Source organism: Crinia signifera, chromosome 4, assembly GCF_055691185.1.
Source record: "Crinia signifera chromosome 4, ASM5569118v1, whole genome shotgun sequence".
Taxonomy (NCBI): Eukaryota; Metazoa; Chordata; class Amphibia; order Anura; family Myobatrachidae; genus Crinia; species Crinia signifera.
Window position 1 is genome coordinate 135,038,435 of NC_139220.1, and position 25,987 is coordinate 135,064,421.

Sequence of the window (25,987 nt, forward strand, 5' to 3'; positions counted from 1 at the left end):
AATCTTCTATACTAAACTTGCATGCTATTTTCTAGCATTACAAGTAAGTTGGCGTTGTTCGGAGCAGGGGAAAGCAACCCATGGCACTAGTACCACAAAGTGTCTTTTAAAAATATTTTTAATGTCATTCGCGAGGTCTGTCCTTCACTGATTGAGAAGAACTTCTTGTTGCACTAGATCCTCTACAAACCTATGAACCCAAGTGTAGCCTGTATACCCAGCAAGCTAAATAATACCGCTTTCGGACAGCGGCAACTGAATAACCTGGCAATTACCCGGCATTTGAAGCACCTGGTTATTTGGCCGCTCGCTGTCAGACCCCCATCACACAGGAGTGCAAATCTCTGGCTCTAAAATTTGCGGACGAACAGAGAATCAACTATAGATTTTATAGGTCATGGGTTAGATTCCCGCCATGGCCCTAACTGTGTAGAGTTTGTATATTCACCCCGTGCTTGTGTGGGTTTACTCAGGGTACTCAGGTTTCCTCCCACAGTCCAAAAATATACTAGTAGTTTAATTGGCTCCCACCAAAATTAAAATAAGAATTAATGTGTGTGCATGTTCATGTGGTAGTGAATATAGATTGTAATCTCCACTGGGGCAGGGACTGATGTGAAATGTTCAAATATTCTCTGTAAAGCGCTGGAGAATATGTATGCGCTACATAAGAAACTATAAATAAGTAAATATTGTTATTGTTCATACAAGTAGCGATAGCTTTCTTTGCTCCTTTGTATACCTTCTTGCTGTTGTTAGTTCCTGTAAAAAGCCTTGTGACTCATAATAAAATTACTTTGAAGTACAAGGTAATAACGAAGTACAGATATCAATGTTTAATATACAGACATTGATTTATTTTTCTACAAAATACTTTATACTAATATTGATAAAGAACTTAGGGTTTCTGCTTTATCGCACAGAACATGTATTAGGAAATTTGATCTGTGATTCGAATACCACGACCCTTTTGGATCCAGTTTGATCTCCGAAAATGAGAAAATTAGAGCAGTTTCATGAGAAATATGCAGTGTTTCTCAGTGTATTTTAATTTCATGCCATTCATTAATGAAAGAAAATGTTTATAATTTGGAGTTATATGTGGGAACAATATCTGCACAATAAGTGGTATACTATACAGTGTATAGTCCTTTATCTTGAACCACTTTGGTGGTATGCCAATTCCGTTGTATTCATTGGTATGCCAATGAATGCAACGGAATACGCTGCGCTATATAAGAAACTGTAAATAAATATCTCCAGAAATTTATTGGGCTGAGATGCGCTGCAGGAGCACCACCATTTGTTGGCTCGGGATGCAGTTTAAATCCCGGCGGTCGGGATCCCGGCGTTCAGAATCCCGATGCTGGAATCCCGACCGCCGAAATCCCGACACTTTCTCCCTCCGTGGGTGTCCACGACACCCCTGGAGGGAGAATAAATTAGTGTGCCGAGCGTAGCGAGGCACCGGGCCCGCTGCGTGGCGAGCCCGCAAGGGGGGGCGATCCACGTCACCCCCTTGTCGGGATTTCGGCGGTCAGGATTTTGAACGCCTGGATCCCGACCGCCGGGATTTCATGCTGAATCCGTTGGCTCCAGCGCCAAACCCCCCCCCTCTTTGTCGCTCCCACCCCTACCCATTGCTCACCTGCCACTGGTCCATGCTGCTGGTCTCCGCCGCCGATCCTCCCCCTCACTGCTCTGTGAAGTTTGTGGCCACTCGGGCGTTCGTGTGTTTTGGGCGCTTGAACACATGAATGCCTGAACACCTAAACCCACCCCCTAGTGGCCCTGAGTTATCCTGAGCGGCCGCACACAGCCAATGCCAGACGCAGCAGACCCAGGGGAGCAGGGGGCTTATGCAGAAGGCAGCAACTGCAGCTTGAGTGGTGAGTATTTCTGGACAAACCTGCCCTGGTGGTTTATACTGCCCCAGAAAAACCCCTAATCAAGGGGTTAAGCTGCTTGTACTGTACATGGTGTCATTCACTTGTCTATTAAGCAGCATAGTGGTTTAGAACAGGTGTCTTAGATCTTTTAGTAGAATGTAAAATGTATTTATAGAAAATACTAACGTGTACTTTTTGGCCTGTTGTCTGTTATTCATGTTCTGTTTAGTCAGTGTTCACAATGAACAGTGTACATACTTTTAGTGTTTTTTTATTTTTTATATATCAGTTTTTCCTATTACAGATGACAATGATAATGCATTCACTATTCACTTCAGGCCTTTTTTGATCATGTGTGTGCAGCTTACTGGGCCTTACTAAAATGTATTCCAGCAAATACACTATTTTTACCTGATTCCGACGGCCAGAGCAGTCAGGTGATATCGTGCCAATTCGCGTGTGTTTGACAGCCGACTGTACCTGATGTGCTGTCCCGTGTGCATAGGGTCATTGTCGGAGGTTGGACTTGCTGCACTTAAGATGCATTGCTTTTTGGCAACCGTGATATATCGCATTCATTGAACAACCCCGGCAGCTCCCCAGGAGTATCAAGTCCCAAGGCCTGCCGGTGGGCTGCAATGAAGGTTCAAGGGAAAACTTGTGCCGCAGACAAGTTGGACCAGTGTATTGGGGCCTTTACAGTAGCTAGTCTATTATTTGTACTGTAACTACACTAATATATAACTACTCCAGTGCACATTGAATGGTCTTGTTAAACCTTTGGTTTGTTAATAGATTAATGTTTCTTGTAGTGGATTACTTGGGGTTTAGGCCTAATTGTGTTTTATGTACTCTAAAAATGTTCCATCTCTGAAATATCATAGTAATGTAATAAATCAGCAGAAGCAATTGCATGAAAAACATGTGTTTGGCAATAATAAATCCTTATTAGATAATCCGTTTTTATACTATTTTGTTGTATTTATTACAGGTCAGAACAAGATAGCAGAATTCTCCTGGTTAATTGCCACAACAGGAGTCTCTCACAGTCTTTTGAAAACCTTCATGAGGAACCCACAGACAGTTTACTGCAGGCAAGTACTGTATGCGTATTGTGAAATTGCTAATCATGTACAGGATTCCAAAGCGGTTAGAGCTGAATAAGAAAACCCTTTTGTGATGATGTTTTTGGTATATATTTGCTTTGCCCAACTATCATTTCACAATAAAGCTCTACTCTCCGTAGTCGCAACTTTGAAACCACTGATACCCTTTGACAACTGGAAGCTGCATGGTCGCATTTGGGAAATGCGACTGAATTCATTTTGAGTGAATTATCCAGCTACCTTGTGTCTCCCTAGATGTGTTTATCACTAGAAACTGTCCAAGTGATATTGCAAGTTTCCTCATGGCATGCAAAAACGCACATTTGTAAGGCAGACTAGATTAATTATAGCCAATATCTAATGCCTAATATGTCAAGTTTTAATTAGCATTTTATAGTTAATTTGTAAATATGTGTACACAACTTTTACCTTAAAAAAAATCCTCACATTCCTATCAAATGATAGATCTTTTTATAGACCATATAATTGAATTTTGCAAGTGGCACGTTTTAGATGAATTAAAAGCCCATGTAAGTAACACTCAACTGCATTATAATTAGTTTTGTTAATTCAGGACATTTATTTAATCTAGAACAAGAAGAAAAGCAGCCATTGTAATTATTTACACAACATGGATCATCATGATTTATGTCCTTGTAGCGGTAAACCAACAACGTTTTTTTGTTTTGGATTTTAACGAACTATTGACCATGCAAATACACTTCTATGTGGTTGTCAGTATTAATGCAACACTAATTAGTTCAGATTTTTGAGAGGAATATAGCTAAAGGTGCTCAAGCTTTCTGTAAGTAGTTTTAGACATTTATCTGTAGAATTATTACAGGTGGTGACTAGGCAAAACAAGTAAAGGCTGTACAAAGTTGAAGACCCAGTAAGGATAAAGAAGGTCAATGGTCCAAGCACAAGTAAATGTCGGACCCTGGGAGTGTAACACAATACATGTACAGGCCAGTTGGTAGTGGTCTAGCTACACCCATAGGCAGATGTCAGGACAAACCACTGTCGGCAATTATCACTCTGAAAACAAAAAACATACAAAAACATGTTGGTTACCCAGAAAATATATATATATATTTTTTCATTTTGCACATGCAAGACTGCAATAAATATGTCCAAGGGTAACAAGCAGTGATTCCTTCATCAAATCAATGATTAGGGCACTTTTCAGGGAAGGTTTACCACTGGAGTAGCCAGCTCCAGTCCTCGAGAGCTACCAACAGTTAATGTTTTCCAGGTCTCCTCACAGTATCACAAATGAAGTAACTAGCTACACCTGTGGATCTTTTAAAATGTGTTAGTGAGTAATAAGTACACCTTTGCAGCAGCTAGGTTGTCTGGAAAATGTGAACTGTTGGTAGCTTTCGAGGACTGGAGCTGGCTACCACTGGTTTACCATGGTCATACTATGCAAATCAAGGCTAAACAAGTTTGAATTTGCACTTGACACCAGCTGAGCATTGGAACATGTAGGTTAACACATCCACTTTTCATTCATCTGTTTGGAAAGAAACCCTGGTTTATGCTGCTACAGTCTGACTTCATCTTTATTTTGGGAGATCCCTTGTGCAGCTGTGCTGCTTTCTCCTTTGTCTCCTGTGTAAATGTATGAGCCCACTACATTGGGACTTAATCTGAGTACTAAGCACTTGTTACATTCACATGTTTACTAGCATAGAGAGCCCTCAGCTCTGCAATTAAGTCATGCTAAAGACTGGACTAAATTCTATGGGTTCTGGTTGTCTGAATCCCGGCACTGCTGAGAAGACAAGGGATCCCAACATGGGTCTCAATGCTGGTGCCAGGATTCTGGCTGTCGACAAACAAAAACCCCAAAATACTCTGAAAAGCCACGGTTTTCGGAATATTTTTTTTTTTTTTTTTTTTAATATATGGATATGGGAGACTATACCTGTATTACTCAAGATATTGTTTGCTGGGCATAAAAAGTTAAGCAGCCAGGATGATAAATGTGAAAGGAATTGCTGATGTATTCCTGGGGAAAGATGAGAGCATGATAGGAAATGGTGGAGGAACCTTCATTGTGCAGTGTGCGAAATTGAGGAGTCAAACCCAACCTGCCCATCTCTATTTCCATGCATGAGTGCATTTATAGGGTCAGAAAGTCTTTCTCAGGGCATGCAGCAATATCTATGCAGATCCTCTGTCCTTAAGGAGATGAATGCATCACAATATATTCTGCCTCACAGCACTGGGGTCATGGTTTCAATTCCCACCATGGCCTTAACTGTGTGGAGTTTGTATGTTCTCCCTGTGCATGCGTGGGTTTCTATCGGGTACTCCGGTTTCCTCCCACAACCCAAAAATATACTGGTAGGATAGTTGACTCCAAACAAAATTAACCCTAGAATGAATGTGTGTGAGTGTATACAGTATGTGGTAGGGAATATAGATTGTAAGCTGCTCTGGGGCAGGGACTGATGTTTATGTTCAAATATTCTCTATAAAGAACTGCGGAATATGTGTGCACTATATAAATAATTGTTAACAAAAAAATTAATAAATATACAGATGTAGCCACGTTCATCTGTCCTACCTATGGCGGTTGGCCTGACAGACAAGGTGTGTCGCAACCTGGCTAGTGTGGCATATGGAGGTCCCAGGGAGTGTAATGCTTTAGTTCATGGGTCCTCAAACTGCGGCCCTCCAGATTTTGTGAAACTACAAATACCAGCATGCCTTGCCACAGTTTTGCTATAAGGGAGTGTTAAAACTGTGGCAATGCATGCTGGGATTTGTAGTTTCACAACATCTGGAGGGCCGCAGTTTGAGGACACATGCTTTAGTTCATCCACCAGATGTGGCTTGTGTGAGGTCTCCAATAAAATACTGTACAGTAATATAGTCCAAGAACTACTTTACCATATTGTAAATACAGTATGCTACATAGTCAATCATTCTGGGCCCACCAACATGTTGTACAGTAATTATGCTACGTAGACACTCATTCAGCCCCAGGGACTCAGTGGGGAAATGTATGCCGAGTTTAGCTTTGGAAAAGTGGGATAAGCTGTGCATACGTTTCCCCACTGAGTTCCTGGGGCTGAATGAGCGTCTACATAGATAAGTACTGTACAACATGGTGGTGGACTATCAGCCACAATGGAGCCCACCACCACCCAAAATCATTTCCATTAAATACATTCTTTTTATAAAGTAATTTTGTGTACATTGTGACAAACCCCGAACCTAGCTGTCAGCATTTTCTGGCTGCCTAATCACATAAGGCTTCTGTGTTCCTACATCCGGTGTGAATTAAATAACAGGCTTGCAGTACAGTATCGCTAATGACCTAGCGGTTTAGCCCACAGCATGCCATGCGCAGCGCCTGGAGTACAGATCCCGGTCAGCAACAACTAATTTATTCAATTTTCTTTTTCTTTTATTTTTTTTTTCCCACATTTTTGTTGTTTTATATTTGTACATTAAAATGTGTCTATACTGGATTTGGACTTTGCTTCCACTTTTCGTATGCACATTATTTTTGATGTGAAAAAAGCCCTGGTCAGTTTTAATGTATAGCAAGGCGCAAACGAGCAGTTTCATTTTGGCGGAATAGAAGCTAACAAAAGCCTCTCACACAGTGAGCTTAGTCCAGCATATTGTCAGCGCCAGTCTCCCCCCCCCCCCCCCGTTACATTATGTGTTGTACACATACAGTCGCAAATAGAAACTGTATGGTTTTTTTTTTTTTATTTAAAAAAAGTGTATGTAATGTGAATGCTGCTGGGTAGTGGTGGACTCCCTTGTGGCTTGCCACTATGTTGTATCGTAATTATGCTATGTAGATGCTCATTCAGCCCCAGGGACTCGGTGGGGAGATGTATGCCAAGCTTATCCCTTTTGAGGTCCGCACCAAAAAAAAAAGTTTAATACAAACGCATTTCTCAACCGTTTGGTAGAGGCCTATATCTCAAAAACTGTGGAGTCTCATATTAAAAAAAAAACACTATTGAGTTGTTGTTAATATTATCCTCAGTGAATAAAAAATGCAAAGACATTTTTTTTCCTTTTTGCTTTTTTTCAGGGTTAACCCACTGATTTTTTGTATAACATGGTGGCAGGCCAAGACTATTGTCAATGGCAATGGTTCTTCACATATCCACCCACTGCACTGTACTCTAGTTTTAATTTTTGGAGCAGTCGCCACCCGGCTGCGAAGCAGTGTAATTACATGCTTTTGCCATAGTACGCCTTAGTGCACCATAATGAGACATTTCTCACTGTCCAACAACGAAGCCAGGATGATGAGCGTGGTTACATCGCATCTTATTTATTACATACAGCAATAATTGGGCCTAAGTTTGATTACACGACAATTTACAGATTAGACTAGAATCACAGACCCACCTGCTGCTTTTAGTTTCTAATTGAAAGTAGCATGTCAGCTGCTGTTTAGAGGAAGCGTTAAAAGCAGTGTAATCATTAAAGTTCCATAACCAGTTCACTTTAGTCTATCTTAATAAAACTGGCCCAGCCATCTACTCACATATACATATCAAAAGGTTAATAGAAGCATGCAACTTATGAAATATATCAATGTTCATACTTTTTGTTTTTGTCAGCCATAATGATTGCTGTGACTAAAAGCGATCCCTTAATTTTCAAATTCAAAATTATTTTGATTTTAGTTTTTCAAAAAGTTTTAATATCTTTGTAATTTTCTTATCAGTTCTATATTTCTATTTCTTTGCAGAAATTCAAGAAAGACCCATACACTGCCACTATGGTTAAATTTTCCAAAGTTACTAACTTTTTGGTTGACACCATAAGAGGTACTGATCCTTCAACGCATCGCAGGCCGCCTCAGGAAATGGCTGACTTCCTCGGCGATGCAATTCCTGATTTAAAAATAAATCAACAAGAAGAATCAGGATTTGAAGTAATTACACGGGTAAGTATTGATGCCTTTTATTTTTTGTACTGCCATTGGCCATAAAGTACAGGAAAGATGATTGTAATGCTGCCCTGAGCCATAAACATATTCCTATTAAAGAACTGAGGATGATCTGTGAGGACACTTTAAATTGGCTATGGAGAAGTTTGAAGACAGCTGAGTTATTTAGCCCAGCCTGATGCCAGGAGGCTGTACAGTGGACTGGCAGAGAATCAATCTCCTGTTCCCTCAGCGATAAACCAGGCTGCATTTTGTATGACTTGTCTCGTATTGAATCTTATTTTTTTTGACCAGATACAAGTTTTAGATGGTTTATCTTCAAACTAATGTTTGTTTTGTTAGATACATTTATTTTCTGAGAACAGTTACCCACATAATATATTTATAGGATGAAAAAAAATCACCATGGGAATGATCTGCAGTTTTTCACCTGTCAGTGTTTATTTTATTTTTTTTCCACTCTGCCTTTGAGTTAGCTTTATTTAATCAAACACTCAGATGGAAACTGCTTTAACAATTAAAGATAATTTCTCTATTAATAAAAGTTATTTGTTTGAGGCGTGACATTTTAAATAATTGTCACACCGTCGCCAGCTTTGTAATCCATGCACTGGATAAGGTAATTTGGGACTTGAAGCTGTGAATATCTATTGTAAATAGAGTCTTAAATAGCAAGAAACTGTTCCAAGTTGTCAAGCGAGATAGTATATGTCTTTAATATCGCATCTGTAGGGGAAGGAAGTAACACTCCACGTTGACTTATTACTTTGCTCTGCTGTAAATCAGATGTTAGTTTTCACTTTTTGTTAAAACTTGTCTTCTGTGTAATCTCCCATTTAATAGTATCAATAAACAGAATATACAGGCATCCAGTAAAGTGATTTTGAAGTGTCTGTATAATAGGAACATTAACTGTTTATCCCTGGTTGTACTGTGTGAATTTATTGATCTCATTTTCAAAAGTGATAGTTTAGCAGAATGAGAAACCTGCAACAACTGTGTAGAATAAAACAATGTTCAACCTTGTGTATTACATAGGACAGTACACACTACAAGAGCTGATTTTACCTCTTGGTAGGATTGCAACCAATAATGCTTTAAAGTGTACAATTTATTTATTAGCAGTTTCTTATATAGATCAGTATATTGTGTTGCTCTTTACAATCGTCCATTGAACGAAACTGGGTTATAACAGACAGACCTAGAGGGAGGAAGGCTCTGCTTAGAATCTGTAGGGACGTTATGCATACAGCTTTTAACTGCACTGATACAGGTTGAGTATCCCGTATCCAAAATGCTCGGGACCAGGAGAATTTTGGATAACGGATTATTCCGTATTTCGGAATATTTTAATATTTCAATGATGTATTTTGAAGTATCTTGCATTTATGCTGTATAAACACATAACATACACACAAATATATTTTATTACCACATAAAATACACACAAATATATTTTAATTGTTCAAAAAACAAGGTTTCAAAACGTGAAACAAAATTTATGTACTATCTCAGCACTGAATTTGAATGCCAAGCAATCATTGTCTTGCACATATAGTGCCAGTTACATATCATGTCCCCAGTGATGCTGTTACAAATGTCCCCAGTGAGTTTTTAGCAAAAAAAAAAATAAATTTCACTTTCTGGAAAGTCCGTATTTCGGAATAATTTGGATAACGGATATTCGGATACGGGATACTCGACCTGTACACAGAATGAAGGTTACATTCTGTGAGATTTTTTTCTTTCATATAAGTGAATCTCCTACATTTACACTTTTTGGAGTGTGGGGTATTTTTCAAATCTTGGAGAGAGATACAATTGTGAGAGAGAAAGTACCAATCAATTAGCTTATAAAGCTGGGTACACACTAGGCAATATGTCTTCTGATCTGGCTGATTGTTCAGATATATTCTGCACATCGGGTAGTGTGTACACACTGCATCGTGCTCCCCTGTGCCGACATTTGGGTTTTCCCATCTACTGTGCTGCATTGCCAACAGGACGACCCAGTGGCTAACCTCGTGCAGCTAATGAGCAAATACTGTATAGTTCATTGTGTACTTGCTGTTGGGTCAGGGTTGAGTGATTTGTATTCAGTGTCTCTACACCAGTGTTTCGCAACCTCAGTCCTCAAGACACTAAAGCTGGGTACACAGTGTGCAATTCATATGATTGTGTAAAACAATTTCCCTTGAACTCCTGGTTAAATGACTTGTTGCATACACAGTGTATCATTTTCTAAATGAACAACATTGTATATCACCAGTGTCCATGTTCAGGAGAATGCTGCTGTTGACGATATCCTCAGATTGTGCTGCATACTGTATATGGAGGATGTCGTTTACAATCCTACGGGACCGCACATTTAGTGTGTACCCGCTAAATTTATTGTTACAAATCATGTCATAGTGATAATTTATCCACCATATTGCATAGTGTGAACCAGGCTTAACAGTATAGGTTTTGCATACAGTATATAAATGCTTGAGTACCAATGGTTAAATCAAAATAACTGAGGTACTCGTTAAGCCATGTGAGCTCATGTATGGCTAACTTTAACCACTTATGACACCTTGGGGGAAATTTACTAAGATGTGACTTCTGCTTCATGTGATGTTGCTATGGGCAACCAATCAGATCTTGTCTACTATCTTCTAGAGGGTGCTAAATAAATAAGAAGTAGATTCTGATTGGTTGCCCATAGCAACATCACATGTGAAGTAGAATACACATCTTAGTAAATGTCCATTTAAATTGACATTATTAAAAAGTTTTTGGCGTAGTCCAGTGGTTCCTAAGCTTTTTCAAATCACGGCGCTCTAGAGTAAAAAAAATAATACTGAATTAAGTAAATTGTGTTTGTATGTCATCATTAGGGTTTGTTATGTGGTGAGAGACTTATTCCGCTAATTTTATGATGGAAAGTCATTAAACACTAGTTTTGTCTATTGCACTTACCAAAATATGAATCTGAATTATTTCTGGACCACTAACCTGTGGCACCCCAGTGTGCCATAGCAAACAGTTTGGGACCCATTGGTGTAGTCTGTATAGTGATGGTTGCCATTCAAATACGAATGCCCATTTAAATGTACAAAAATTCTGTGAACGTTTTCCAGCTAATGCTAGAGTATCAATATATTGTATTGGAAAAAATAGTCTCCTTCAGTAGTTCCCAACCCTGGTCCTCCAGTTCCCCAACAGTGCACGTTTTACAGGTCCCCTGATAAGTGCACTCATTATTCAGACACATTTTAAAGATCCACAGGTGGAGCTAATTATTTCACTTCTGATTTTGTTTGTAGACCTGGAAAAAATGCACTTTTGGGGTTACTGGAGGAGCAGGATTGGGAACCACCGATCTACTTTTATAAGTGTCACTGGGATGCAATGGGTCATAAAGGGTTAAATCCATGACAGTTAGTGGGCCTTGAGATCTGAGGTTGGGAAACACTGTTCTGTACTGTGTAGTTCTATAAATACACTTGACGTTTTCAGTTTGAGTCTTGTGACAGCTGCTTTTCCTTTTTAAACTACATAGTTGATGTTATCTGGCTGGTTACCAGATCACTAAGGGGTAGATGTATTAAGCTCAGTGAACTGATAAAGTGTCTGGTATTTTATCATCGGCCAATCGTCTCCTACCTGTCATTTTTCAAAACAAGCCTGTGACTTCACAGTTAGGAGCTGATTGGCCAGCGATAAAGTACCAGCCACATTATCACTTCACCGAGCTTAATAAATCTACCTCTCAGTATCTAAATACTACCAGAAGGCTTATTTGTCTTTTCCTGCATTGTGCGATGAACTTTATCTCTTTAATGCTTTATGTGTGTTTATAGAGTATGTAGTGGTATAATTGTCCCTGTATTTTTGTGTTTTAGATTGATGTCGGTACACGACCAGAAGTCCATCGGAGGGATCCAGTTACAACATTGGAATGGGACAATAATATGGATTCAGAAGGAAGAATTCCAAATGTGGACCACATAAAGAATATTATATTTAAAGGGGTGGGTTATTTGCAATCTAAAAACTCAGATGGGAGGTATTTATCAAAGTTCGGATATATAAAATTGCAAGAGAAAAAAGTACTTAACCACATCACTCTTAATTTACATTTTAGAGGTGTTTTTGCCCAGCGTGTATGGACAGCGATGATAGCCGCTCAGTGCATACACACTGAGCTGCTTTTCCCCCTGCCCGGCGCCGACAGAAAGGGGAGGACGGCGTTGCATAGCGGAGCGCTATGCAAAGCCATCCTCAACGCCGCTCATCTGCAGGTATTACCAGCAGATGAGCGGCTTTCCCAGCGATGATGCAGGAGCGCGCAGTAGCGCTCACCAATCATCGCTGGGGCATACACACTGGGCGGCTTTGAGCTGAAAGCCGCTCAAACAGGCTGTTTTGAGGGGCTTTCAGCTCAAAGTCGCCCAGTGTGTATGGGCCTTAACAGAAGCTAATTGGTTGGTAGTTTATATCTCAGAATTGTATCTTTTATCAAGCTTTGATAAATACACCAGAATATTTCAAAGTTTGAATTATTATTTTGGTACTTGTTTCCTAGTACGGCGCCCATCGTGGGTCATCGCATACCTTAAGTTAAGGTATGCGTGGACGCGACCGACACGATTTTTGGCCTATTTTAGCCTTTTCCCTGACAATTAAAAAATCGCATCCATCACATGCCTTAACTTAAGGTATGCGATGCGACCTACTCGACCAACCCGATTTAACATTGAATGCATTGTATTCAATGTTAATATTCCTATGTAAAATCGGGTCCATTGTATGCCATTATAATGGCATACAATGTGACCAATGCGATGGACCCGATTTTACATAGGGAACAATGTTAAATGGCCCAATGGACCCGATTTTTGATTGTATACCCACCCTGATGGGTAATTTGTATGTAAAATGCCCCCCCATCGTTAACGCCACCCCACGATGAACGGCAACCCGAAGTGTGGCGAGCGCAGCGGTACACGTCCTCCGACCTTTTCATACCCCCACTATCCATGTTGGTGTGGAGTTGTCTTTATATAGTGTGGCCAACACAGGGAGCCACCGAGCCCGAAGCGTGGCGAGCGCAGCAAGCCCGCGAGGGGCGGTGGTACGCGTCCGCCGACCTTTTTCATACCCCCATTATCCACGTTGGTGTGGAGACGATTTTATATAGTGTGGCGAGCGCAGCGAGCCACCGAGCCTGAAGCGTGGCGAGCAGACGCTTAATACCTGTGAAGTAATGCGCGGCCCCTCTCGGGGCTCGCTGCGCTTGCCACGCTTCGGGCTCGATGGCTCGCTGCGCTCGCCACACTATATAAAATCAACTCCACGTGGATAGTGGGGGTATGAAAAGGTCGGAGGATGCGTACCGCCGCCCCTAGCAGGCTCGCTGCGCTCGCCACGCTTCGGGATGGCGTTAATTGTGGGGTGGCGTTCACAATGGGGGGGCATTTGACCCAGGGTGGGGATACAATGAAAATTGGGGTCTGGGGGGCATTTAATATTGGGGCCAATGTAAAATCGGGTCTCAGGGACCATTTTACATTGCTTCCAATGTAAAAATCGCGTTGATCGTATCGCATGCGATTTGGTTGCATGCGATGCGATCGACGCGATTTTTTAGGACCCGATGGATACAATTTTTACCGCTGGCGCCGTGCTAGGAAACAAGTACAATTATTTTTCTCTTTCAATGGTCCTGGTGACACAGCTCAACACTGGGATGTAGGAGGGTCCGAAGGAGCCAGGCACCTATCCTAAAGTTTTAGAGGGTAGGCTCCTCCCCTACTGCATCCCTGGACTCTTCAGTTCGTGTTAGGTGCCCACTGGAGTGGGTGCTATTCTAAAGGGCTGCAGGAGCAGCCGAAGAATTAGAGTAGTTAGGGGATTTTTATTTTATTAACTTTTACCCTAGCTAGGTAGGCACAGTGTGAGGATTCTCATAGTGAATCCTCACACTGCTTGCGCAGCAGGAGCTGACAGAAGCGCGTCCTGTCAGCTCACTGTGCACAGGGGAGACACTGTCTGGTCCCCCTGTGCAGCGCTTATAGCCTTTTCTAAAAGGCTGCCTGGGCTCCGGAGTACCCTGAAACCGGCTCCACGTTTAGGTGGGGATCATGGGGGACAGGCGCTCCGTGATGGCGGCGGCCATTTTATGCGGAGCTTACACGCTGAGCTCCTAGATGAGAGGACAGCAGCGTTGTGACAGGCATGTTCCAAGTGATCCCCATTTGAGGGGGAGACACTGGAACTAGGAAATCCTACCTAAGGAGCGGCTTGCTGGGGGTGGTTGGCGCCAAAAGGTCACGGACCCCGCAGCAGCAGGGACCTGTGGTCTCTTCCTTCACTCTGACTTTGGCGCCTTTCAGAACGCTTGCAGCGGAGCTGAGCTGGCTTACTGATCCTGGCAGAGTGACTTGGATTTCCTGGGCATCGCTTCCCCGCAGTTGAAACCAACAGACAGATAAGTGACTGGGTGCATTGCTCTGTATAAACGCTTGTACATTGTTTGCACTGTGTATACTGATAGATATACATTTATCACTTGCATCATGTCTGAGCATCAGGCTGTGGTTTTGGGGGAGGGAGCCCTTAATGCACTGAGCGCGTGCAATGTTTGCACACAAAAGTTTGTCCCTGAGCAGATGGCCAAGGGGGGCTTATGTATTACTTGCGCTGATGTGAGACCCATGGGCAGTGATCCCCATAGGGCAGAGCAGATGGAACCTGCGTGGGCCAGGGCCCTAGGCAGGTCAGTAAACGCTTTGGTGCAGCTTTTGGACAGGCAGAGTGATGGGCTGGTAGAATCACAGAGACCTATGCCATCATCTCAGCAGTCGTCTGGCTCCTTGCCTCTTACCCAGGCAGATCCTGCACTTATCCAGGTGATGCAGGATACTGCAAAAGGGATTAACAGGTTCAGTGAAATGCTGGACAAAATGGATGATGTGGCAGGGACCCCTAGAAGGTCTTATGCTTTAACTACTGTGGTAGATGAAGAGGAAGGAGAGTATACTGACATCCCCTGGGATCAGGGTGATGATTTGGAAGAGAACTCTGCTGCTGGTATAGAGGATCTCATTGTAGCTGTGAAGCAGGCTTTAAAGCTGACTGTGGAGGATAAGACTCCTGTTAAAGGTGTTTTTAAGCGACAGCGGAAGGAGGCTGTTACTTTTCCTTCAGATGAGGGGTTACAGGAATTGTTAGAAGGGGCTTGGAAAACTCCTGATAAGAGGCTTCAGATGCCAAAACGATTCCTTAATCTGTACCCCATGCCAGAGTCTCATGCGGAGCTCTGGGAAAGGGTCCCAGTTGTGGACGCTTCAGTGGCACGTTTGTCCAAGGCTACTGTATTACCAGTACAAGGCGGTGCAGCTTTTAAAGATTCTGTGGATAAAAAGCTGGAGGGAAACCTCAAGGCTATCTTTGAAGGGGTGGGGTTTACCTTACGACCCCTTATTGCTTCAGCCTGGGTTTCTAAGGCCATGATAGAGTGGGCTGGTGAATTATGCACCATGCTGCAGGCTGACCCGGGTGCATTACTGCTTGCAGAAAAGATTAAGGCAGCAGCAGAATATGCAGTTGAAGCAGAGGAGGAAGCTATTAAAATGGCAACCAGAGTGTCCACAGTCTCCATTAATGCCAGGAGAGTGCTTTGGCTTAAAGCCTGGGAAGCAGACAATGAGTCCAAGAAGGCTCTGGAAACATTAGCCTTCAAAGGAAAGGTACTCTTTGGTACCGAATTAGAGGAGATTATAAAACAGGCCACAGGCGGCAAAAGTACATTCCTGCCGGCCTCCTCAGCAAAGCAGACGTCCAGATTTTCTGCTTTTAAGCCGTCCTTTCGGCCCTCCCCTAGAGGTGGTGCGTCCTTTCGAGGACAGTCTTTCAGGGGAAGGTTTCAGCCCTCTAGAGGCAAGACACAAAAGTCAAAATTTGGCTCTTTTCACAAGAAGCCTGCCAATAAAGGAGAGGATAAACCCTCTGCATGACTGTCAGGGGCTTTGCCCGACAGTGACAAAAGTGGGCGGGCGTCTCACACTCTTCAGGGACGCTTGGGCTTCTCTAGGCCAGGATGCCTGGGTGCTAGACATCATAACACAGGGTTACAAAATCCCTTTCAGAGGGCCACCTCCGAAGAGGTTCATTCCCACATCCTTACCAAAGGAGGCACGGCTGCGTACAGCTCTTGTGAGAGCAGCGCACTCCCTTTTGGAAAAAGGGGTGGTTACACTAGTCCCCAAGACAGAGTGGAAGAAAGGCTTTTACTCCACGCTGTTCCTGGTGCCCAAACCAGACGGGTCTTTCAGACCAATACTAAATTTGAAGTCTCTAAATGTGCATTTATGGGTAGACCATTTCAAAATGGAGTCTCTACGGTCAGTACTCCTGAGTCTGGACCAGGGAGAATTTTTGGCGTCCATGGATGTCCAGGACGCATATTTGCACGTTCCTATACACCCGGAGCATCAGACCTTGTTGAGGTTTGCCATAGGAGACCTGCATTTACAATTCCGGGCGTTACCCTTTGGGCTAGCAACCGCGCCAAGGGTATTCACAAAGATAATGTCAGTAATGGCGGCGGTGCTGAGGCTCAGGGGAATCACAGTAATACCCTATTTGGACGATCTCCTGTTCAAAGCAGAGTCAGCAGCCATGCTGCAGAGTCACTTGACAGAGGCCATCAGTTTTTTGCAGGCTCACGGCTGGATTTTAAATTTGCAAAAATCTCAGTTGGTACCGTCACAAAGGCTCCAATTCTTGGGAGTCATACTGGACACCCATCTTCATCGGGTATTCCTCCCGGAGGTAAAGGCCAGGGATCTGGTCACCCTAGTCCAGGAGATTCTCAGGGCTCAGAGCATTTCAGTATGGAGGTGCCTCAAGCTCCTGGGGAAGATGGTGGCGTCATTCGAGACGCTTCAATTTGCCAGGTTCCACTCTCGGAGGTTCCAATGGAACATTTTGTCAGCTTGGTCAGGAAACACTTTGACCATGAAATCCGAGATGATAGTGCTGTCTTCGGACACCCGAGAATCCTTGAAATGGTGGACAGAAGTAGATTCCCTTCAGTGGGGTCGGTCATTACAGACCTGGGACTGGTTGATAGTAACTACCGACGCCAGTCTCAGGGGCTGGGGGGCAATAGTCCTGGATCTCAGGCTTCAGGGCCTGTGGACGGCAGAGGAATCAGCGTTACCAATCAACATCTTGGAGCTGAGAGCTGTCTGGAAAGTCATTTCCTTGGCGGGAGACAGGTTACAGAACCTCCCTTTGAGGATTCAGACCGACAATGCCACAGCTGTGGCGGATCTGAATCACCAGGGAGGTACACGCAGCAGATTGGCCATGTGGGAGGTATCCAGAATCTTCCTATGGGCGGAACAGAATGTTCCAGCTGTATCGGCTATATTCATCCCAGGAATAGAGAATATAGAAGCCGACTTCCTGAGCAGGGAGGAGCTCAAGGAAGGGGAATGGAGCTTACACCCTCAGGTGTTTCACCAAATCACTTCGATGTGGGGAACTCCGGATGTGGACCTGATGGCATCCAGGATCAACCGTCAAGTGCCCAGGTTCTATGCCAGAACAAGGGATCCACTAGCGGAGGCAGTGGATGCCATGACTATTCACTGGCAGGGAGATCTCCTTTATGCATTCCCACCAGTACCAATGTTACCGAGACTTCTGAAGAAAATACAGGGGCAGAAGGTTCCAGTGATCTTAGTGGCCCCAGATTGGCCAAGGAGATCCTGGTACTCGAGGCTTCAGAGGTTGTCTGTGGACTCATGGCGTCTACCTCTGAGACCAGACCTTCTAAGACAAGGCCCATTCAATCACCTGGATTCAGATCGATTGATTTTGACGGCCTGGCTATTGAAACTACCATTTTGAAAAGAAAAGGGTTTTCTGAGGCAGTAGTACAGACTATGATAAAAGCCAGAAAAGCTGTATCTTCGGCAAATTATTATAGAGTCTGGAAGACTTACATTCGATGGTGTGAGAGAAGAAAGGCTCATACATCTCATTTTAAGCTATCAAGAATGATGGAATTCTTACAAGATGGTTTTTCATCGGGCCTAAGCCTTCAGTCACTGAAGGTGCAGATTTCGGCCTTGTCCATCTATTTCCAGAAAAAGATAGCCATTTTGCCGGAGATTCAAACCTTTTTACAAGGAGTATCCAGGTTGAAACCTCCATACAAGCAACCAGTAGCACCTTGGGATCTATCACTGGTTTTGGAATGCCTTCAAAAGGCACCTTTTGAACCTTTAAGGTCGGCTGACTTTAAGTTTCTCACGTGGAAGCTAGTGTTTTTGTTAGCAGTAGCATCTGCTAAAAGAGTTTCAGAATTGGGAGCTTTGTCATGTAAATCTCCCTTCTTAATTTTTCATGATGACAGGGCTGTTTTAAGAACAGTGCCTCAGTTTTTACCGAAGGTGGTATCTACCTTCCATTTAAATCAGGAGATAGTTCTACCTGTGTTTCAACCCCCAGAGGGTTCTAAGAAAAGGGACAACTTGAGAACTTTGGATGTTGTGCGTGCCTTACGCATATATGTGGACAGAGTGAAGAGTGTCAGGAAGACTGACACATTGTTGGTATTGTATGACGTACACAAAATTGGTTGGCCTGCATCTAAGCAGACTATTGCTAGGTGGTTGCGGTCTATGATAGCCTTTGCATACACCAAAGTGGGTAGACCAGTACCGGCCAAAATAAATGCGCATACCACCAGGTCAGTTGCCACCTCTTGGGCGGTTCGACATGGGGCCACAGCTGAGCAGGTTTGCAGAGCTGCCACTTGGTCATCTGTTCACACATTTGCCAAATTCTATAGATTCCATGAGTTCGCGTCGGAGGACGCATCATTCGGGCGAGCAGTGCTGAGAGCTGCAGACCTGAGCGTACCCTCCCAAAGGACCGGCTCTGGAACGTCCCAGTGTTGAGCTGTGTCACCAGGACCATTGAAAGAGAAAAAGGGATTTTTGTAAGAACTTACTGTTCGAATCCCTTTCTCTGATATGGTCCTGGTGACACAGCGATCCCTCCCTTACGCTCAGTAAGTATGCCAGAAGTTTCATGATGTTCATGTTAAAATGGTTAAAAGTTAACAGTTTTCTGTTATAAAATGTGCATATAATATGTGCAGGCGTTTGTACTGAGTTAATGTATTCCAGTGGCTTTGAAAGATGAACTGAAGAGTCCAGGGATGCAGTAGGGGAGGAGCCTACCCTCTAAAACTTTAGGATAGGTGCCTGGCTCCTTTGGACCCTCCTACATCCCAGTGTTGAGCTGTGTCACCAGGACCATATCAGAGAAAGGGATTCGAACGGTAAGTTCTTACAAAAATCCCTTTTTAATGGTTTGAGATGTTTTTTATTTTTTTACATGTATTTTACTAAGAAATGTTTTCTTCTGAAGTAAGGTATTTTTTTTATAACTCCATAATCCTAAATCTTGCAAGATCATTTATTGTGCTCACCTCCTATGGCATACGGTATCTTTTCCTTGAAATACTTTCTTTTTCTTCATTTAACAGTCTCTTTGGAGAAAAAAAAATTGGGTTTCTTCTCTGTTGAATTTCTGTGGAAATTGTAGGTCCTATTTTCTATGTGTAGGCATCATGGTAGATACATTTTATTTATTTTAAGAAACTGAACATTTGTTGCTCTTTGTCTCTTTTTCAAACAGTGCAAGTGTACCACATTTTTATTTGCAACCTATTGCCCCAAATGAATGATCCTGATTCGCTGCAGCATAAACTCAAATAAAAAAAATTGGGAGAAAGTGGGTGGGGAGATAAACAACTAAAGCCAGCAGTCATGTACAGAGCTATAAAACATCATTGCCTTTTTTATTTCAATGTTACTTTGCTCTAGAAGGGGCAGATGTATGCCTGGAGAAGAGATAAAGTGGAGATAAAGTGAAAGGAGTTCAAGCACCAGCCAATAACTCCCAACTGTCATTTTCAAACACAGTTCATTGACTGCTGCTTTATATCCTTTCACTTTATCTCCAGTTTATCTCTTCTCTAGGCTTAATACATCTGCCCCCTTGTGTGTAAAACTATGGGGAGTGATTGAGACCTGCTCGCTAGACGGCATATATCTGCTGCCTAGCGAGCAGGCAAGCGCCATCCTACTGAACGCCCACCCCGCCGAACAAATCCCAGCACTAGCATGCAAGGCCACATCCGCTCGCATGTGGCCGCAAGGAGGAGAAATCATCTGATGGTTGCTCACCAGCTAACTATTTTTTAGCCTACAAGCTGAAAAATAAGTCTATACGAGCTTTTTAGATTCCCGCTGTGCACCGAATCAGGGCGTCAGCCGCCTGCCCCAGGATGCATGAGCACACCTGCGTTTGCAGGGGTACCCACAGTGTTTTCATGGGTGCGCCCATCGCTTTTGTGTGCACGCTTATGAAATGCTAGGCAGTCCCCCGTGCCCGCCCCCCACATTGAGCGAATGCTCCGGCTAGTGTAAAATTCGACGGAGGCGTTTGCTCCTGGGGTTTGCACATGCGCAAAACCCCATCATCGCCCGGTTTAGAGAATTTATCACCCCTTAAGCTGGGTACATACACACCTACAGATTTAGCTGACCAAAAATATGGCCAGGTATGGGAGCATATGAGAATGGAACATTGCTCCCAAACACTGGGGACGAGATGCACTAAGCTTCAAAACTGAAAAATAGTGAGTGATAAACAACCAACCAATCAGCACCTGCCGGACATTTTTCAAACTCAGTTTGTGACATGGCAGGTAGGAGCTGATTGGCTGGCTGTATATCACTCTCCATTTTATCACGTTTGAAGCTTAGTGCATCTGGCCCTGGGAAACAGACAGTGGTCATTCAGGCAAATTGGCTAAATGGGTCAATTTTCCAGCATTTGGAGTGAATCAATGCTTGTCATATGCTCCCACATTTGACCTGATTTTTGTTCCCACCAAGCAGATTGGACAGCTAAATCTGCAAGTGTGTATCCAGCTTTATGGTGGTGTGCTGTCACCATGTTCAGCTGTGCATAGCTACAAGAATTACAGTATGCCAACATTGCACATTTTGCTACACACCTCTATGAGGGAAATGTGCCATGTTGGTGAGTGCAAGGTGATGCTGTTTCAATCATTCCTCTCAGCCTTTGATTACATTTAATTGCCCCCAAAAAGTTTTATTTAGAGTTTGGTCATAAAAGAAAAAAATAAAAAAACCCAGAAAGAATCCTTATGCCGCTTTTTCATGTGTTACTGTTACATTTTGAATAAGTCTGTTACTTTAAGGCTGGGTACACCCATATGTCGACGGATCCTCTAATATAGCAGCCAATTTGGTAAGCGTACACACTTGCCTATCGGCCACTTGACATCTGGCAGATCTAAGTGGGCAGTTAAATTTGGCCTCCAGCTGTGATTTTCAATCCCTGCAGCCGGGTATTCTGCAAGTTATACAAATGAGCAATGTCGGCTAGATATGTCGGCATAGGCTGGGCTGCAAGGCCGATGCAATATATTTCTGCAAACAATGCTGTTCACAGACATATCGAGTTTAAATACCTGCCGGCACACTACCGATACATCGTCTAGCACTTAACCAAACATTATATTGTGTAGTGTGTACCCAGCCAAAGTATATATATGGCTGTTATAAAAGTTGTGCTTGCTTATTTTCTCATATAAATGTTCTGCCAATTTCCTGCTCATGAATAATACATTTTTAAATACTTCACACTGTCACATAAGGCTAAGCATGCCAATATACCGTTTTATGAGCATCTTGGCATCTGTGTAGTGGTTATGTGCAAAATCAGCTACAGTATGTGGGCTTACCGAATAAGTTTTCTAATTTTAACATTTAATGTGACATTTACAGTTTTTGTTTTCTTATTACTGGGGTCAGAAACGTCTACATTCACTGAAATGTCTAAGGTGTACTATCTAAATTAAACTGAATTTGCCTTTTGAAAGTACCATATTACTATGTGTCCATACGCTTGCCTTTTATCACAGATTAAAACCCATTCAGGGTTGTGCGTCTTTTATGTAAGTCTTCATGCGTATTTCCCTGATCTCTGTTACTTTGATCATTTCTTGTCAACATTTCATTTCTCTCCGCTGCTTGGGACATTGCTTTTTATAATGTCTTGTCACTTTTCTGTAGGACAGCTCTTCTTTGAATTTGATAAGTTGGAACCTTTTTACATTTGTTAGTGATAACGCAATGTTAATAACTTGAGTTCACAAATGCACATTTCCCCAAAATCCATTACATTTTTTATTACAAATACAGAATGATGTATTTTTACTGCATCCAAAATGTCAACGGTAAACTGTTGGTTCTCTTCTCATTGACATCATATATCGCCAAAGCAATCCCTGTAATCTCTGTACAACAAGAGCCCTTCCTGATATGTTCTATGCTGCCTATGCATCCCAGACAGCAGTAATCTTTGTTGAAAATGTTCCAAACACCATTTCTTATTACCAGTATGATTTATGGAATTTCAGACTTGCTTAGTGCTGCTTTCATTGATTATATCTGTAAAGCTGGAGTCTGCTAGTGTAAGCATAGCATCTAAACTCCAGAGGCCATTTACTAATATTTCTCTATCATGTGTTTCCTGCAGGGGCTCAGCCATGCTTTGAGAAAAGAGGCTTGGAAATTTTTGCTGGGTTATTTTCCTTGGGACAGTACGAGAGAAGAACGAGCTCAACTCCAAAAAAGGAAAATGTAAGTAGCGTGATACGTACTCTTGTTTTGCTTACGTAGCGCAGAATTCAGTTACCAGCAGTAAATTACCTCTGGATGAAAAAGGGTGGTAGTCTCGGGCTCTAATGACTGGGGCTATTCGTGAAAAATTCAGATATTCATGTGTTAACAAGGCCGCAGCACCCATTATTATCTTCCAAGTTATTAGGGATGTTTTTGCGTAGTGGTGGATGCTTTATTAGGGATGTATTTTATTTTCTCCAGAAATCAAGAGCGTCAAGCAACAGGGTTAGGTACAGTAATTTAACGCATACATGGGGGGGGGGGGGGAATCGGGGGAGTGGATCTCGTGAATCAGTGTGTGTGGTTATGTAACCATACAGATGCAAAAACAGGAGATGGTATACAGGTTGAGTATCCCGTATCCAAAATGCTCGGGACCAGGAGAATTTTGGATAATGGATTATTCCGTATTTCGGAATATTTTAATATTTAAATGATGTATTTTGAAGTATCTTGCATTTATGCTGTATAAACACATAAAATACACACAAATATATTTTATTACCACATGAGATGCACACAAATATATTTTATTTGTTCAAAAAACAAGGTTTCAAAACATGAAACAAAATGTGTGTACTATCTCAGCACTGAATTTGAATGCCAAGCAATCATTTTCTTGTACATATATAGTGCCAGTTACATATCATGTCACCAGTAGTGCTGTTACATATGTCCCCAGTGAGTTTTTAGCAAAAACACATTTTTTTTCTTTCACTTTCTGGATTGTATGGTTTTCGGAATAATTCGGATAACGGATATTCGGATACGGGATACTCAACCTGTATTAGTATGTTCTTTCCCTTTCTTGATTAGACTTAGCTATTGTATTGAATTTCTGGATTCAAATACAAGGATCATTTGGGTTTCAAATTGTCCATGGAGTAACATCAGAGTCAGATCAAGTGAGACACTGCCTCCATTAAAGGGCAGGGCCATGTTAAAGGCACATCTTGAAATCCGGTTCAGTGTGCGAAATCACTGGCGAAAGCTTATGGATGTAAAAATGCTAACGTCTTACCATGCAGCTTGTACATGTAAACTAATGCTGAGTACACACTGACCAATACTGTATATCAGTCGTTCGATTTAATGTCCAATTTATCCATGGACCATCCGCTAGTGTGTACCAGGGATATGTCTGCGTGTGATGTCGTTCAGACATATTGTGTTGGCTGTGCAACACCGCTGATATATTTACTAATATATATCGGCGTATCTTTCTGTGTGTATGTTCAATCTGCTGACCGCACATTAACCCGTACAAGGAGACAATGGTGGTTGATAGCTAACCTGGGTGGGTGCATGTAAATGCAGTTCATGAAAAAGGCTTAAGGTGCCCACAGACGCATCAATTATCGAATGCGTTTTGTACTTTTTAAGCACAAATTGCATCTTATGTACAATTATTGTATGGTGTTTATGGGCTTGTGCGATGCGATGCGCGTTCCCGGGAGCCCGATATTGTATGTCTAAAAAAGTACGTGCTGCACGTACTTTTTAGACTACATCTGAAATTTAACATTACAAACATGGGTTCATCGCATCGCATCGCATGCATCCAAGTGCACATCTCATAGCAAGCTGGAAGAAAAATTGTATAGAACCATTGTACAGACAAAAACGCATAGCACAGTACAATTGTAGCGTCTGTGGGCACCTTTACTTTCTAGGTATAAAAAAGCTTAGAAGTAAATGAAAATATTTGTCTTTATAAATACTGATTTTTTTTCTGTATGAAAATATATATGTAAGCACCAACTTTTTAAAAAAAAATTGTTTCTGTGGTTAAACTACAGTAAGAAACTTAAGAACAATTTGGAACCATACCAGATTTTTTTCCCTTCTTTTAACCTTACTTTTAAAAAAATTAAAAACTTTCATGGTTAAAATATTTTCCATGATATTAGGACATTTTTTATGTTGCAGATGCATGATCATGCATGGACAAGTGTATAACTTCTTTAGTTTTTTTGTGTTTTTATAAACCCTGAAAATGAATAACATATATATTTAAAAACTTTTGTATTAGGTTATCAGGATTCATGCATGATAGTGTTAAAAAGTGTTTACCAAAGTATGGTCCATTACATGCGTTTGGTTGAACATACTGTAGTGACTTCCTATTTTGTCACAGATACATTTGTAGATGTGTTTTGAATATAATGCTGAAAAGCTGTTGGACTGATGAAAATTGCTATAGAGAGAATAATTTATTTAAATACTTATCCTTAGTCAGTGGTTTTGCCTGGTACATTGTCCATAAATAATATGAATTGATCTTTGTCCACCAGCCCAAGGCACTCCTGCACGTGTCCTGAGGCACCCCAGGGTGCCTAGGCACACAGTTTGGGAACCACTGTCCTAAGTGGTGCTGAATAGATATGATGATCTTTTTGAATGACCATTTTCTAATTCTCTAGATGATCGAACACCAGGTTTTCAATATGTAACAGAAATAATGATACAAACCAAATGTGTAGTGTGTTTTCGGCAATGAGTGATGGCAAAAATAGGTGTCTGTGGGGATAGTGTTGACTTAAGGGGGGACGTACATCCTTATGATCATTAAAGCGGATCATGTGGCAAATGATAATATCTGGTACTTGATCCGTAGTAAAGTAATCTTACCATAATTAAAAGTGCAAAAATTAGAGGACTCTTATTAAGGTTTCTTTTTGAAGTATCTGCATGCTGCTGTCACTACTGTAAAGGTATCTTTGGGTAGATTCCACAAACTTTAACCATTCAATTTAAAATATTTTATTTTATAATAACATAATATGTTACACTGAGGGATGAATAGTATGGTGTGATGTTTTGTAAGGGTTGTCCGTAATGAGACCTGGGATTGGATTTGACCACTCAGTGCTGAGAACCGTTTTGCATTGAGTGATAATCTTTAAAAGATAAGAAGGGGTCTTACATTTTGCAAGAGTCATGCAGCACAATGGTCCCTCAAGGCAAAACTCCCTTCTCCAATGCATTTAGAGTAATCTCTTTATCAAGGCATGGAGGTCTGGACTGGTCTAAGTACTTTCTATAGTGTATCCAAAACCATGAAAATAATCCATCCTGCTAGTGGAGGATAAAGGGAAAAATGGAAATAGCAGTAATAGAGCACTGTATCAAAGTACCCACACCTTTTATAGTCTTCGCCTCATTCTTATAGAATAGAGGAAAGCGACTCCAGAAATGGAAAGTAATTACATATAATATAATTTTTTTTTAAACCAATGTATAAAAAATAATATCCAATTAATTTGA

The 25,987-nt window shown here is 41.9% G+C and overlaps 1 protein-coding gene across 1 annotated transcript in view; it reads left to right on the forward strand.

The window, feature by feature from the left end:
* TBC1D15 (TBC1 domain family member 15) overlaps positions 1–25,987 on the forward strand; it is a 119,539-nt gene that overhangs the window by 31,658 nt on the left and 61,894 nt on the right. The window contains exons 6-9 of the mRNA XM_083182552.1: positions 2,881–2,983; positions 7,731–7,928; positions 11,819–11,947; positions 22,575–22,678. Of these exons, the coding sequence (XP_083038678.1) occupies positions 2,881–2,983; positions 7,731–7,928; positions 11,819–11,947; positions 22,575–22,678 (534 nt within the window). The remainder of the gene's footprint in view (positions 1–2,880; positions 2,984–7,730; positions 7,929–11,818; positions 11,948–22,574; positions 22,679–25,987) is intronic.